Source organism: Lycorma delicatula, chromosome 5 (assembly GCF_047948215.1).
Source record: "Lycorma delicatula isolate Av1 chromosome 5, ASM4794821v1, whole genome shotgun sequence".
NCBI classification, from domain to species: Eukaryota; Metazoa; Arthropoda; class Insecta; order Hemiptera; family Fulgoridae; genus Lycorma; species Lycorma delicatula.
Window position 1 is genome coordinate 59,964,880 of NC_134459.1, and position 15,120 is coordinate 59,979,999.

Below are 15,120 nucleotides of genomic sequence, written 5' to 3' on the forward strand. Positions count from 1 at the left end.
AAAAGTAGTTATTCTTTTGATTTTTCTGCTTCTTTGGAACTACAAAAATTGCATATTAGTAGTAATGCTTGAAGCTTACATAATTATAAAACAATAAAATCATTATAAAAAGAAATAGGAATGCATAAAGCACTTAAATAATACATTGGATATTTTATAATGCTTAAAAGTAGTGAAAAATTATATTTATACACTTTTTAATTTCATAACTTTTTCATTTCATTTTCAGCTTAGAAACTAAAAGTCTGAGAGAGAAAAGTATAGCAGCCTTACAAAAATTCTATGATTCAAAAGGACATCAGAAAAAGATCATACAATCTGGAGGGTAAATTTTATTTTAATTATTAAGTTGTATTTCATTGTACCCACCAGGTTGGTCTAGTGGTGAACTTGTCATTGTAAATCAGCTGATTTCGAAGAGGAGAGTTCTAAGGTTCAAATCCTAGTAATGGCAGTTACTTTTAAACGGATTTGAATACTAGAGCATGGATACTGATGTTCTGTGGTGATTGGATTTCAATTAACCACACATCCCACGAATGGTCGACCTCTGTTCAAGACTACACTCCATTTACATTCATACATATCATCTTCTGAAGTAATACCTTATGGTGGTTCTGAAGGCTAAATAGAAAAAGAAAACTATTTCATTGTACATTACTAGATGTTTTCTACCAGAAAGTAGCAGCATATCTATGCATTTAATTTATATTTTCATACTTATACGAGCTAATTATTATATATGACTGAATTCTATAAAATAATTAAATAAAACAGAAGATAATAATTGAACATGATAACATGGTTTTTTTTTTTTACTTTTATCACAAGTATAAATTATCCATCTCAATAAAATTTAACAGTATGATGTACAAAACTACAAACTTATATATAGTGTACCCACTGTACACTGTTTTACTTTTTGAACGTAAATTAAATTTAAATATTAATCTTTCAATTTAGAAGAAACAAATAAATCCACCAGCAGTAACTTTACATATCATCTAGTAAGGATCTAACTGAATGTTCTAAAATACAGTTAGGTAATTCCACTTGTCATGGAATTACAGGGATTAATAATGGTTTTCCTTAAGGAGGCCTGAACATGATATTATGTGGCTAATGTTAGCTAGAGAAAAAAGTAATTGTCAACAGACTATATGGCCCTTCTATTTATAGATGTAAGCAGGTAATTTACATTAATATAGTTCGGCACATAAAATAATAATTTTCTTTTATAAAGAAAATCAATAAATACTTTCTTGTCCCATATTTCATGATTTTTTTTTTAATTTGAAAAACCTTAAGTTGATTTTAGTTAGTATATGCACTTAAAACAAACAATAATGCAGTCATAAATTGTATAATGTCTAAGCATTAGAAGTAGTAATTAGATTAAACACAGCTGTGAATAGAAAGGTAGTAATTATATATACTAAGTATAGGAATATTCATCCTAGCAAATTCACTTTGCTTTTTGTCTGAAAAAAAAATTAATAGTAAGAATAGTCTAAGTTCTAATAAGTAGGATGCTGTTTAGAGTATTTTTCAATTTTATACTGCCAACAATCAATAATAAATATTATTCTAAGTATAAAAAGGTCAATTGGGGAAATGCATAATTTTTAATGTTATATTTTCATTAAGCTATAATAAATAGGATTTAATTTACATTGATAATTCATCAGTATTTATTTTTATTCCACTTGCTGTACAGGTAAAAGAAATTAACAAGATATAACCATTTCCCTTTATTACATCAGTTTTGTAAGGTTTCAAATTGTGCTAATCTTTCAGTAAAATCTACTTTTTATTACTGTTTGTTACAAATTGAAATTTTAAGTTAAATTATTTCATTAATTTATGTATTTTTGCCGGGCATTAGAATTCACAATTTCTTAGGTAAAAAAAAAATTGATAACAAATCCTTCTTACAGAAGAGTGAATTCTTTTTACAGAGGAGTTTGGAGAATCCAACTAATATTTTCTTGCTTTATTTATTTTATAGTTAATGACTTGTCAGACTGACTTCTGAGCTGAAGGTTAGGAAAACTAATGAGTGATGCTTCTGTGACTAGCTGAAGTTGTTTGTATGTATTAGAAACCCTGACTTTGTGGAATAAACGTCTCAGCCCAGATTGGGCTTTTTGTATAGTCACTGGGTAGGAACACAATCTCTGGTTAAGTTTAAAGCCAGTCTTGCTACATTATATACATACTCAGGATACTGTAACTGTAAGGTTTCTAAATCCTTATTATATGATTTTATTAGGAATCTAGTATTAACCACAAAATTAATTACCAAAATGAAAGGTATAAAAAAGTTTAATTAGATAATATGCAATTGACAATCTGCATGTGATGTAATACAAACAACTTCACCAAAAGAAATGTTTCAAGACACCATCTACAGGCAGGGGTATTTTCTACCCACAATTGTTCTGGAGATTTAAGTATCTTTACTCAGAATGAGAACCTATCCCTTCACTTATCAACAGCTTTACATTGATCATTCCAAACTTGTGGTCTACCATTCATTTACTAATTTATTAATTTATTTATGTTAAATAATAATAAACATGGAACATGAATGCCAAAAATATTGCCACTGCAATTTATACGTAGCCTATCATTCACTATGCATGATAAGCTACATGTTGTATACTAAGCATTACTAATGTTGCTAATTGTTGAAATAACAATCCCCATTTGAAAATGCATTTTGTTATTCTATATTTTTTGTTCTCACTCTTCTTTCCCAAAAATGAAAATTTTATCGAGTCATTGAGAATGAGAAATGGTAAGTTATAAATATTTTTACTATGAAGGTGAAGATTATATTATATGCAAGAAACAATATCTTACTGACATGATATTTAACATTGTTACTATGTGCTATAGTGGTGAAATAACTAAAAAATATTGCAAGCAGGAAATCTTTAAAACAGCAATACTAAAAATGAGTTTTTGTCTGCTTGAGATTACCAGTTTTGTCTTGTTGGTGCCAAAACCAAACAGTTGTAGGCAACCTGACATGTGATAAAAGCTACCCTTAAACCAAAAAAATGAACAAACACAATCCTTTTGAAATGTAACACCATCTTATTTCAGACTTAGTAAGGAAGTTCAGGATTGAAGTGGTTTCTCGTTACCTTCTTCATTAAGCTAATACATCTACCACCAAGCTCACTAAAATGTAGATTACTACATGTGGCTTTACAAATTAACCTTCACTCTGTTCACCAATGAACTGGTTGTGTAGTAAACATTATTAATCTCAGAAAAAGCAATTCACCCATCTCTTGTGACTCAGGTACTCAACATGCCTTACATCTAAACAAAGTCTTGGACAAAATGTGTAAAACAATATTATAATGTTCCCCATTCGATCATGAAACTGTGGATTATTAAATTGGGGAGATACTTAGCAGTAAATTGCTAATACTATAGTTTTGTTAAATATTTGATCCTGTATTGAAATTAGATACTAAAAACTCAGTCTAATTATTAAAATGTAAAATTTGGAAGAATTAAGTTTTATTGAAATAAATCAGTGTAATGCATGTTTTATGTAATAAATCAGTGTACTAAAAAGAATATCAGAGGTGTAAACTTATTTAATATTTCTTAACTTTGACTTAAGTCAAAGTTAAGAAATTCATACTAGTTTAAAAATTCAATTCATTACTAGTAATGAATCACGAATAAAATGAAAGAGTAGCTTTGAGTTTTTCCATACAAGTGTCCAATGAGAGCAACTGACATACATCCAACCAATAGGAGAGTTCATCCCATACTTTAACCAGCATGTCTGGAGTAATGGAAGTGATAACTACTTCAATCCCATGCCTTTAATCAGGGAAGTCTGTAGGTAGCAGAGATACATACACAAGATCCTTTAAAAATTCAATAGAAAAAATCACATGGTATTAGATCAAGTGACCATGGAGGGCACAAGCTCTGTCATTGGGTCCATGCCGGCAATCCAACAGTTGGGGAAAACATTGTTCAACCATCCCGTATGCTAGTGAGGAGACATACCATCTTGTTGCCAAATAAAATTCTTTGGTCTTTCCTGCACTCGAGGAAAGAGCAATGTATACATCATTTCCAAATAAACAACTCCTGTTACAATTACTTCATCAGAAAAGAATGGCCCATAAAATTGCCACTGAGTCATTGTACAGAAAACAGTTAATTTTAGGGAGTCTCTTTCTCATTGTAAAAGTTAATTGGAATTTTCTGACTCCCAGATACAGATATTATATGTATTAACTTTACCACTAAAATGAAATGGTGTCATTACTAAACTGAATACAATCATCATCTGAACATAAAGTCATCATCTTCATGCTGCAATATTTCAATTGCAAAGTTGACTCCCACAGCATAGGGGGTGTAGGCTTTACAGCTTGTAACAGCTATAAATAATATGGGCATGTATGTAAGCATTTCCATTAAACAATCCATGCTATCATCATTGTCACTGTTAGTTTGCAGCTAGCCTTCCTAACAGATTTCTTAGGACTACACAGTAAATACTTCCTGACATGTTCAACATTCTCTTCAGAGATCCTTGGTTGTCCTGTGCTCTTTCCTTTACACAGACATCCAGTTGTTTCAAACTGATAATGCCATTGATGAATGATATTGTCACTTGAAGTATTTTATCTAACTTTCTACAGAACACAAGTTGAACCTACATATTCACATTTAGCAAACTACAGAACACGAAACGCCTTTTGTTCAGGAGTCACCATCTTTGCTAGTGTTACTGTCAAACAGAAAGATTAATCTACAGCTAATCCATACAATTAAAACTGTCCTTTTTGCTCTTTGATTCTAGCATTAAATTGACACTGTACACTTTATCCAAGAAATATAATAAATTAAAACCTCAGTATGTTTTATTATACACCCAGTATTTTGGTACAAAGCAGGATACAGCTCCACCATTATTTTGATTGATTAATGAGTTATTTCTCCCAGATGAAATAGTTTCAATCTTATATTTTCCCAACAAATTTTAATTTCTTGCAGTTCTATCCAGCCAGTTTTAAGTAGTACATATTATAATTGTAAATACTAAAATGTCTTTAGCTGAATCTGGCATTTCATTAATTTTATAGGAAAATATTTAATGATTAATTTTAATTGGTTTTTATTAAACTTTTATTGTGTTTTTTTTTTATGATTAAAGATTTCAAGATCTCCGTAGAGATATTCAGGCAGTAATTGGAACAAGAGCAAATATAAATATAGCTCAGATAGAAGACTATGGTGGTGAAACTTTTATCTCAGAAGAAGTTGCTATTGCTTTACTCCAAGATACTAAGCTGGCCCTTCACAGGTGTCAAGTGGTTAGTAATTTGATTATTATTGAATTAATTATATATTTATTGTTTTAACAAGTTTTTGAATATATTTATAATAGCAGTCTTCATAATTAAATAATGAATTTGTTTTAACATTACAATAATTTATTTATTTCAACATTTTACTTTTCCGTCTAGTGCTATAGCATTAGAAGGGAAAGTATTGTAATCAGTCCAATTTGGGCATATATGGTTTTCACCAGATCTGTACGCTTTGACACCTAAGGAACCCAGAAACCAAAAAACTGGAAGTAAATTTTCCAGATGTTCATATGTACATGTGTGTGTTCGGTGTTGCACCCTAAATCACTTTATACTTTCAGAACTACTTGACCAATCTTGGTCAGATTACTTCTTTATATAGGGCACTGATGCCACTAAATTTTTAACTTAAAAGGTCAAGAGGGTGAGGCTGTAGAGCAAGCTCTACAGTATCTCGAGATTTTACCTAATTAAGGTCTTAGGTACATTTGTTAATAATCAAAAAATATTTCCAAAAAAAGATTTTTGCAAAATCGCACCTCCACCCCAAAAAATTCCCTAAATAAACTAGTGGCTAAGTGGGTATATTGCATTATTAGTACCCCTTCTTACCACAAAGAGTGCTAGTGCTGCACTGACATGCAGCTGCTGTATCATCTGCTATGTTATAATGTCACAGGTGACCGGTAGAATTAAATAAATAAATAATATTTAAAGTGTAAAAAAAGTATTTAAAGTCACCGCTAGTACTGCCACACCCACACAAATTAAATGCGTTATCTGCACACGCTTTAGTTAGAATCATTGAATTAAATGAACCAAAAATATTATATTTAAATAAAAAGATAAATATTTTAAATTAGGTTGTACGTGTATGTTACCCATGCAACAGAAAAAAGCCATGTGATGAGAAATTCCTACAACTGTGTTTTCAGCTTTTTTTATATCTTTTCCAACAAGTCTGATGTTCCATATCATTGCTGTTGTGCCAAAAGTCACTAATTGCACTTGTTCACACACTGAGATAAATGAAGTCAAACATTTGAATTATAAAAATCAGATATTTATTGAAATTTATGTTACATTACTTTAGTTCATAAAACTAATGTAATAAGTGAATTAATACTAAACTTAAATAATTACTTTAATGAGAAAAAGAATATTTGTAGTTTCTAATTTTTTCCACAAATTTTTAATTTATTTTTCACTTAACACTTTCTTAAACTTTATCATGATGATGAATTAAAATTAAAAACACCTTTTACACTGTTCGGAAAGAATGATATTAACAAAAATGGAAATTATTTAAGAACTGAATCCAATTTTTTTGTATAATTAAACAACTTTATTTTATTGGAGAAGTAATAAAAAATTGGGTTAAGGTTGATGGTTAGGTATGAATTAGTGTGTTTATACTTGTAAAAAAATTTATTTGCTGGTAGTTTATCAAATCTTGTACCTTAATTTTTAACTAACTAATCTTATCTCCATCTTTATTCATGCTTCAGTTTCTTATCATTTATCCATAAAATGCATTAAAATTAAAAAAAGTCACCCTATTTAAGCTCCTTTGCCTAATTTGGACCTATTTTTTTATATTTTTGCCTCTTAAGAGATCTTGCGTTATGAAATATCTCCATCCAACCACTTATTCCTTAAACAGCTCTGTTTTTTCTGATTCAATGGCTGAATGCATTGAGTCACATTCCATATAAGTGTAACCCGATTCTAGAACTGCTTTTCCATTTCTATATTTTTATTATTAACTGCATACAATAGCAATGCTGCTACATTTTGATTCCTCTTCTGACCCCTCCCCCCTGTCAGAAAACAGAGAAACCTCTTTCACTGAAGGAGACAGTCATAAAATACATAGTCTATTTCATTGCTGTCTCTGCTACCATTCATTTCATTCCAGCAGTAGAAGAAGCCTTCCCCAGATGCGCTTTCATAGATCGTAGGATTGTAAACATTTATTTTTCAAGCATAATAGCACTTAAGCAAGGGTAAATAAAATATAAACAGGATTTAATTATTTTTAAATTTATTTATTGAAAAATAAAAGGCAAATATAATTTATTTTTCTACATTTTCCTGCTTTAGAAATACATTTTTCCCAGCGAGAAGGATTTTTATTGCAATGTCCTAGAATGAAGCTGCTTGTATCAGGAACCAATTGCACATGAATCCCATCCACGCCTTCATCATCCTGAAAACATTGCCCTCCTAGAGCTTCTTTAAACGACCTAAACAAATGAAAATTGCAGGTCAATCAATCTGGGCTGTAGGGAGGTTGGTTTGCTTGCCATTTCTCCTGCCACCACCCCATTCGGTCACCCTAAAGCATACGACCAAATGTCTGTGCCTTAAACGGCTACTGAGCCTCAAAGAGTTTTGCGATCAGTATCCTAAATAGCTCCTAAAGCTTACCTAACAGTGTGAGTGAACTAAATGCAGTGCTATACACCACCGGCTTACGTGTCCCAACCACTCACTTGTTAAAATGTGTAGGCGCACTGTGTCAACTACTAAAAATATATATGACATCCATAAATTAAAATTTATTTCATTAGACAGCAATTCGCTGCCATGCCTAGGTCGCTGAACACCAGCAAGTACCTGTCCATCATATTAAACTGCTTAGAGCCGTAATTGCCATGGAGGAGGATGGCCTCTCAAATCGGTTGGTCTCATTTTTTGCAGTCCTCACCTCCTTCAGCAGCTCATAGTAGTATGCAGCATTGATTGTGCGTCGCTCGTGCAAAAAATCAGTGTACAAAATGCCTTGCTGTTGAAAAAAAAAAATCTTTGAAAGAACCTGCTAGCTGACAGTTGAGTCTTAGCTTTCACTGGGGCTGCCTCCCCTTTTGTCTGCCACTCCATACTGGTTTGTTTCGACTGGGGAGTGTCATGTGGACCCACATTTCGTCGCAGGTGACGTTCCGACTCAAAAATGCATCACCTTCTTTCGCAGATCTTGCTGTAAGCCTCTGTCAGACCTCCAAACGTCTCAACTTCTGATCTGCAGTCAAAAGGCGAGGGACCCATCTGGCACATACGTTACAGAACTGTAGGTCATTTGTGATGACTGCTTGACAGCTCCCATAACTTATTCCGACCTGTCTGCAACTTCAGACACTCTCATCGTCTTCAAGAATGTCTCAAACCGCGCAAATGTTTTTGTCTGTAATGCTGGTTCAAGGACGGCGATCATGTTCCTCATTTTCCAATCATTCTCGTCATTCCTTGAGCTCTTTATGCCAGGCAAACACATGAATCCTTGACAATGTTTGGTTCCCGAACTGTGCATTCATCTTCAGAAAATTTCTGTTGCTTTATAAAGAAATTTTATAATTATGCTTTGCGCAGTGGAGGTGTGCATCTGTTGCTCTGACATCGTGAACGTTACTGATGAATTAGTTGGGTGTGGAATGGCCGGCTTTCCCCACTTCTAATGACTCCACCCAAGCATACTAGAAGCTCAGGCCCAGTCCTACGAACCATAGATGCTCAGTAACCAAATCCTGTTTATTTTGATTTACCTAATACATGGGTGATAAATCAGAAATGGAATCTACAGAACTGACTGAAGATTGAATGTTGCAATAGCAAAATATGTAATATTGTTAATTGCTCTTTGTTTGTCATTTTCTTTTGCTTTATTGCAATCCTCTTTTCTCTGTTTGTGACTTTCGTACTCCTTCTTCAATTCACTTTTTTTAACTTTATCTTTAATTTCTTTATATTTTGTACAGAGAGCACATTGATCTTTTTTGGGTTTGAAAAAAGATAAATTGTAATTTTTACAAAAAGTGCACGGTACACAGACTGGCAGACAGGTTTTATTTTTTTATTGCTACACAGTTCTTTGTAAAGAAAATACATTTTCAAAATAGACAAATTTTTATCCAGATATCTACTACTATTTGATTTCCTACAACAATGAGACTCCATTGTAGGAAAACTCTATGTGCTGTTAACACAATTCATTTGGTCTTGCAAGTGTTTGTTTCCCAGAGCTGAGCTACCTCTCTTGTAACAGCTACTTGCAACAGCCCCACCATCACTCTTTCCTTCTAAAGCTTTCAGAATTGGCCCATTATTTATAGACAAAATATTTTCAAAAACGTTTTGACATAACCTAACTTTAGTATGTTTTTTATACAAAAAATAAGACTTTGATACTGAGCAAAACTTTGCATTTTCATTTTGTGTTCGTCATTTGACTAAATGACAAGAAATATTGTTAAGAATGAAGTCTTTTTGTCTCTTTCAAATTCCAGAATTCCTCCTTAAATATCTCTAATCTTCCATTTTCAGAAAATTTAGATTAACATGAGAACTTGCATCTAGAACAACCTGTTGCTTTGGGTAATTTTGCAAGCCTAGTTTTGTTAAGTGTTTCATAAGGTTGGCAAGAATACCTTATCTTTTTCACAAGGTTTTTCTTCTGTTTTGATTTTTCTCTTTTTCTCCATCTTTTAAGAGAGCGCCTTTAAGTGTCTTCTTGATTAATATTATTTGGTATTTAATTTATGACTAAGTTACTATTACCAGCATTACCATTTTCAATTTTGTGAACTGATGAACTTCAAACCACTGTTTTCTTTGAACTTTAAATCACTGTTTTCTTTGTTATTAGTTACAGATTCATTTTCACATGTAATATTTTTTGCTGGAACTTTGTTAAAGATTAGTTGAGTGCCATCATCAGAAACTTTTCATCATCTCATACAATTTCTCTGATACCACTGTCATTTACCCTGTTGTTGTCTATAGAATCGGGATAGAAGTTTGCATTGTATTATCTGTATTATCATTGATCGAAAAATTATTATTACTACTATCAAGTTCTTTTAACAAATCTTCCACATCTGTACTGTTATTCATCCTAAACTTTCTTTCTGATATTTTTTAATAGACTATGGCTAGTAACAAACAAGAATTAAAATATACTCTAATGAGGGAAAGTATTCAATTTAATATTAGTATTGTAATGAAAATTTCTTTAAAGAGTTATGTTCTTTGAAGTTTTAAACATTGTAACCTTTAAATAATATAACACAATAACATCTATTCAGGAATATCTGTTTTTTTTTTCTTTTTTATGAATAGAATAACAAACAAATCTTCAACATGTAATGTAACTATAGTTAAGTAGTAATGTTGGTAACTAAAAATAAAAATAATTAGAGTAACGCAAATAACTATTTTCATTAAAACAGAGATAACGCACACTAATAGCAATCACTGAACTAAATTAAGAATGGAGGGAACAGAACTAGCTACTCTTCCTCCAATTATGATGTCAGCTTATTAACATTGCTACCAACAGCATTGATCAAAGAAATATTTTTATGCAAACTCACTAAGTGACTACTGATTTTTTCCACAAATGCAGTTACAATATGTAACTGATAATAACTGGCAATATGTAAATAATGACTTTTGCTTCAAAAACTATATGAAAAATTTTATATACTTCAATTTTAAACTAAATTTTTAGTATTTTTGAACTTAGTGACTTTTGGTACAACAGCAATGATAAATTCAATTGTCTCCCTTTTATATTCTAATATCTCCTCACAGCAGTGTTTCTCAACCTGTGTGGCACACTCTTCTAGGGGAGCTTGATAATACTAAGGGGGTGCAAGTATATCGAAAAGAAAATATTATTAAAAAGATTTATTAATTTACTGAAAGGAAACCAAAATAAAATACATTCTTACATAATAAATAATAAATTACACATTTACACTGATATAATACACTTATAAATTGGATTGTATCAGTACTGCACATTGTGTTAAATAATTAACTTATCAATACTAAATTAAAAACAAGTTTAATAATTATTAGTGACTCCCTTGGACCTGTCTTGCAGAGCAACGGTTTTCGAAGGAAGGTGGTTTAATATTAGAAATAGACACTCTGAGTTCTTTTTCTGTAGGTAGCTGAGATCTATATTTTGTCTTCAAAGCAGCCACCACAGAAAATCTGGTTTCACAAAGATAGGATGTTGAAAATGGTAATATATATCAAATTCTCTTGTTTTCAGTGCAGAAACTCATCATCTATCCATGTCCAAAATTCAAAGATTGATTTATTACTAAATTGTATTTTGATTTTGCCGTGAAGATTTCTTCTTCGGTTGAGAACTCTCCAGGAGTATTTTGAAATGGATCTCTAACCCCACTCATAACTTGCTACCAAGTTGTCAGCAAGAAAATACTTTTTAAAATTCTTTGCCAGCATGGCTAAATGATTTTCAATTGTTAAAAAACAACTTTCAATTGTTGTTCTTCAACCTGAAAGTTTTAACACAATCATCCACATTTCTAGGTTCTTAGCTTTAAATTTCTGCCCCACAATTCCAGTTTTCTACAAAAAGCATTAACTTTATCACTCGTATCCAACATGGGTGTGTTTGTTCCTTGGAGTTGAAGATTCATGGTATTTAATTTCTCAAATATGTTGATCAAGTACTCAGTTCCTTCATAAATAAACCATCTCGAAACTTCTCAGCTTCCGGTCAGTTTCCCCTCCTCTACAAAAATGGCGATTCATCTCTTAATTCATAAACATATTGCAAAAATTTCCTACTTGATAACCAACTTGCCTCACAATAAAATAGTAACATTGATTATACTGCACCCATATCTTTACAAAGTGAGAAAAGATTATTGATTTTAAGAGTCTTATTTTTATATAATTTACTATGGTTACAACCGTCATTAACACTATATTCAAACCAGGAGTCATTGCTTTGGAAGCCAGAGAGAGCTTTTCTGTGAATCATGCAATGTGTCCAGATCACTGGAGATTTTTGTTTCAAAAGTGCTTGTATACTTTGGAATCTTCTTGATATTGAACAAGCATCTTTGGTGCATATTCCAATGCAATTATAACTCTATGTTTGCCTTGTTTATAAAATCATTTAAGATAGCAAATAATGCGACTGCTGTTGCTTTGAGTTCTACTGGTTTACAGAAAAGTGGTTCTACTGCTGACATACCATCACAAAATCGAGCATAGGCAATGAAATAAGAATCTTTATTGTTATCTGTTGCCTCATTAAGCTGAATTGAAAACAATTTGTCACACAACTTCCCAAAAAGCTGATTTTGTACGTCTTCAGCTGTTTCACCAATTCAACAGGCTACAGTATCATTTGATAAAGGTATGGACTGAAATTATTTGGCAAAATTATCTCCAAACACAGTTTCTACAATCTCAATTGCAGCTAGCAAAATAAGCTCTTCACCAATGGTATGAGGTTTTTACATCTGACTATTTTATATGAAACTTTGTAAGAGGCAAGAGCTTTTTCATTTGTTGCAAAGTTTTTTTAAAAATTCTTTTTACTTTTCATATGATTTAATTTTAATTCAAAGAATTCCCTGTGTTTGTTAACATACTCGCTATGAAGCGTTTCCAAATGATTAAGTTTATTAGAGTTCATGCTGCCTGCTACCAAAATTTTTGAGTAAATGACACACAGGGGCCTTTCTTCTTCATTTACTTCAATGTTGGTAAACCCAAAATTTAAGTATTCTTGAGAATATTTTCTTGATTTTTATTTTTGAAACCATGAGAATGTCCAATATGGTGAATGTAAGACAGAAAGCAATAGAGAGGCATCGATTCTGGACTGGATTGGTGTAAACCAAATATAAATAAATTTATTCTTGGTAATTTGTAAGGTTTGTAATTAAGGTCGTAGTGTAGCTTTAGTGTCAAAATATGTTATTGTATGAGGGGGTGCGCTATGAAAATTATGATTGAAAATTGGGTCACAGTTACTGAAAGGATGATAAATGCTGCCTTACAGAGTTTTTTCTACATGCTACATTGCATTTTTCAACTAATTTATTCTGGGTGGATTTATGTATGACCAACTAGAAAGAGCACACATTTGTGGGTTCTGTTAGCACAATTACTGTGTTGCACAGAGACAAAAAGCCACCCATAAATTATTTTTAACTTGACATACACAGGGTAAGCTATTTTGGCCTACTAAGATACAACTAAGACCTACTTGCTGCTTTCCAGATACTGTCATGAGCTGCAAAATTAAATGCTCCTCACTTTGTTACCATTCCAGCTATAAATCAAATTCCTGTGTACATGACTGCTAAGGATTTTGCTGAGGGATAATTTGGTGTGTAATTAATGATATTGTTTGGGTATGATTGATCTATCATACCCAGCTCCGAGATGACTCTCTACTGATCCATTGATAAGCAATCAATGACAGAGATATGATCCAGTCTGGGATCACTTTGTATGTTGTAGGACCCACTCTCTAGCCTGGGTCCCATGCTGCTAGCTAACAGCCACCTTTGATATTAGGTATTACAATGAGGTTTCACATTTGAATAAACAATCTTGCATTATTTGGTTTGAAGATTATTTAGACATTATATATAAATTTCAAGCAAAGTGAATTTAAAATATACTGCATATTATTTAGTGTTTCAATGTTGATATTTGTGTGTAAATTAATTTAATAATTGTATTTGTTACTATAATAACAAAATGGAATAATGTTTTGTACCTACATTAGTTTTATTCTGCAAAAAATATAATTTCTGAACTAATAGAACTATAATATTTGGATGTTATATTTTTTTCAGTTATCTCAACCATCAGAATTAGCAAATAATGCAACGCAAATTTTGGAAGTATTATTGCAACAATTAATAGTTGATCATCTTGATTATGCTCTTGAATTGGGCCTCCAAGCTGTTCCAATAGCTGAATCTAAAACTCAACAACCTCACATATACTTTTTTGATGTTGTACGTCAAGCTAATGCTATTGTACATCTTATAGAAAAACTTTTCAATGACAGTCTTCTTCCTCTTGTCATGTAAGATTTTTTTTTTATAGCCTGTACTATAAATACTTTACTTCCAGTTATTATTTGTTAAAAGAAAATACTCCTTTCTGTTGCTGTTATGTGAAATATATAATTATGTACTGATCTCAATAAAATATTTTTCTATTTTAATTTTTTTTTTAATTTTCAGTAATACATCAAAGCATGATGAATGTTTAATAAGAAAAAGACAACTTTTAGAGCAAATTGAAATGAAGCTGGATACAGGTCTTGATAGGTAAATATATGATAAATAACCATCATAATTTTTTTTTTCATGGATTAAATCTTTTAAGTCCAGCAGCAATATAGTTTGACGTTGAAAGACTTCTAGGTTTTGATATTGATCTTTCATGAGATGACAGTTAAAAAGAAAAGAAAAACTTGTTTATCATTAGAAACAAAATAGTGCAGAAATAATTGCTTTCAAATTCATGTATTTACATGTAAAGTAAAAATTAGGCAGTGACCTTATATTAAAGATATTGTTATCATGTTGTTGGAATAGATAACAAATTCTTTACAGTTGCCTTTTATCTTTACTATACTGCCATGGTAGAATATGTGACAGAATATAAATTCCTGCTGTAATTGTATTATTTTGATGTAAAGATACTTGGGAAATATTTTCCTTTAGTCATATATTGTTTAAATGCATCTCTGTAGTGGGGATTCAGCTGAAAATTTACAATTTAATTTTACACATTCTACAATTTTGGTTTCTTGCAAAACCTTGACCCTGTTCTCAGAAGCTCTGTAGTGTCAAGAGGGAGAACAGTTAGTTGGGGTATAAAATTATTCTGGTCTTTGCAAAATTGTTGATCAATAATCGTTGGTAATGATACATCATATGAGTCAGGATGAATACTTTCCACCTGGAAA

At 31.5% G+C, this 15,120-nt stretch overlaps 1 protein-coding gene across 3 annotated transcripts in view; it reads left to right on the forward strand.

Annotated features, from left to right (window-relative positions):
- Sec10 (Exocyst complex component Sec10) overlaps positions 1-15,120 on the forward strand; it is a 57,519-nt gene that overhangs the window by 24,221 nt on the left and 18,178 nt on the right. For all 3 annotated transcript variants that reach the window (XM_075366230.1, XM_075366231.1, XM_075366232.1), the window contains 4 exons: positions 230-325; positions 5,201-5,360; positions 13,994-14,229; positions 14,390-14,476. In XM_075366230.1, coding sequence (XP_075222345.1) covers positions 230-325; positions 5,201-5,360; positions 13,994-14,229; positions 14,390-14,476 — 579 coding nt within the window. The remainder of the gene's footprint in view (positions 1-229; positions 326-5,200; positions 5,361-13,993; positions 14,230-14,389; positions 14,477-15,120) is intronic.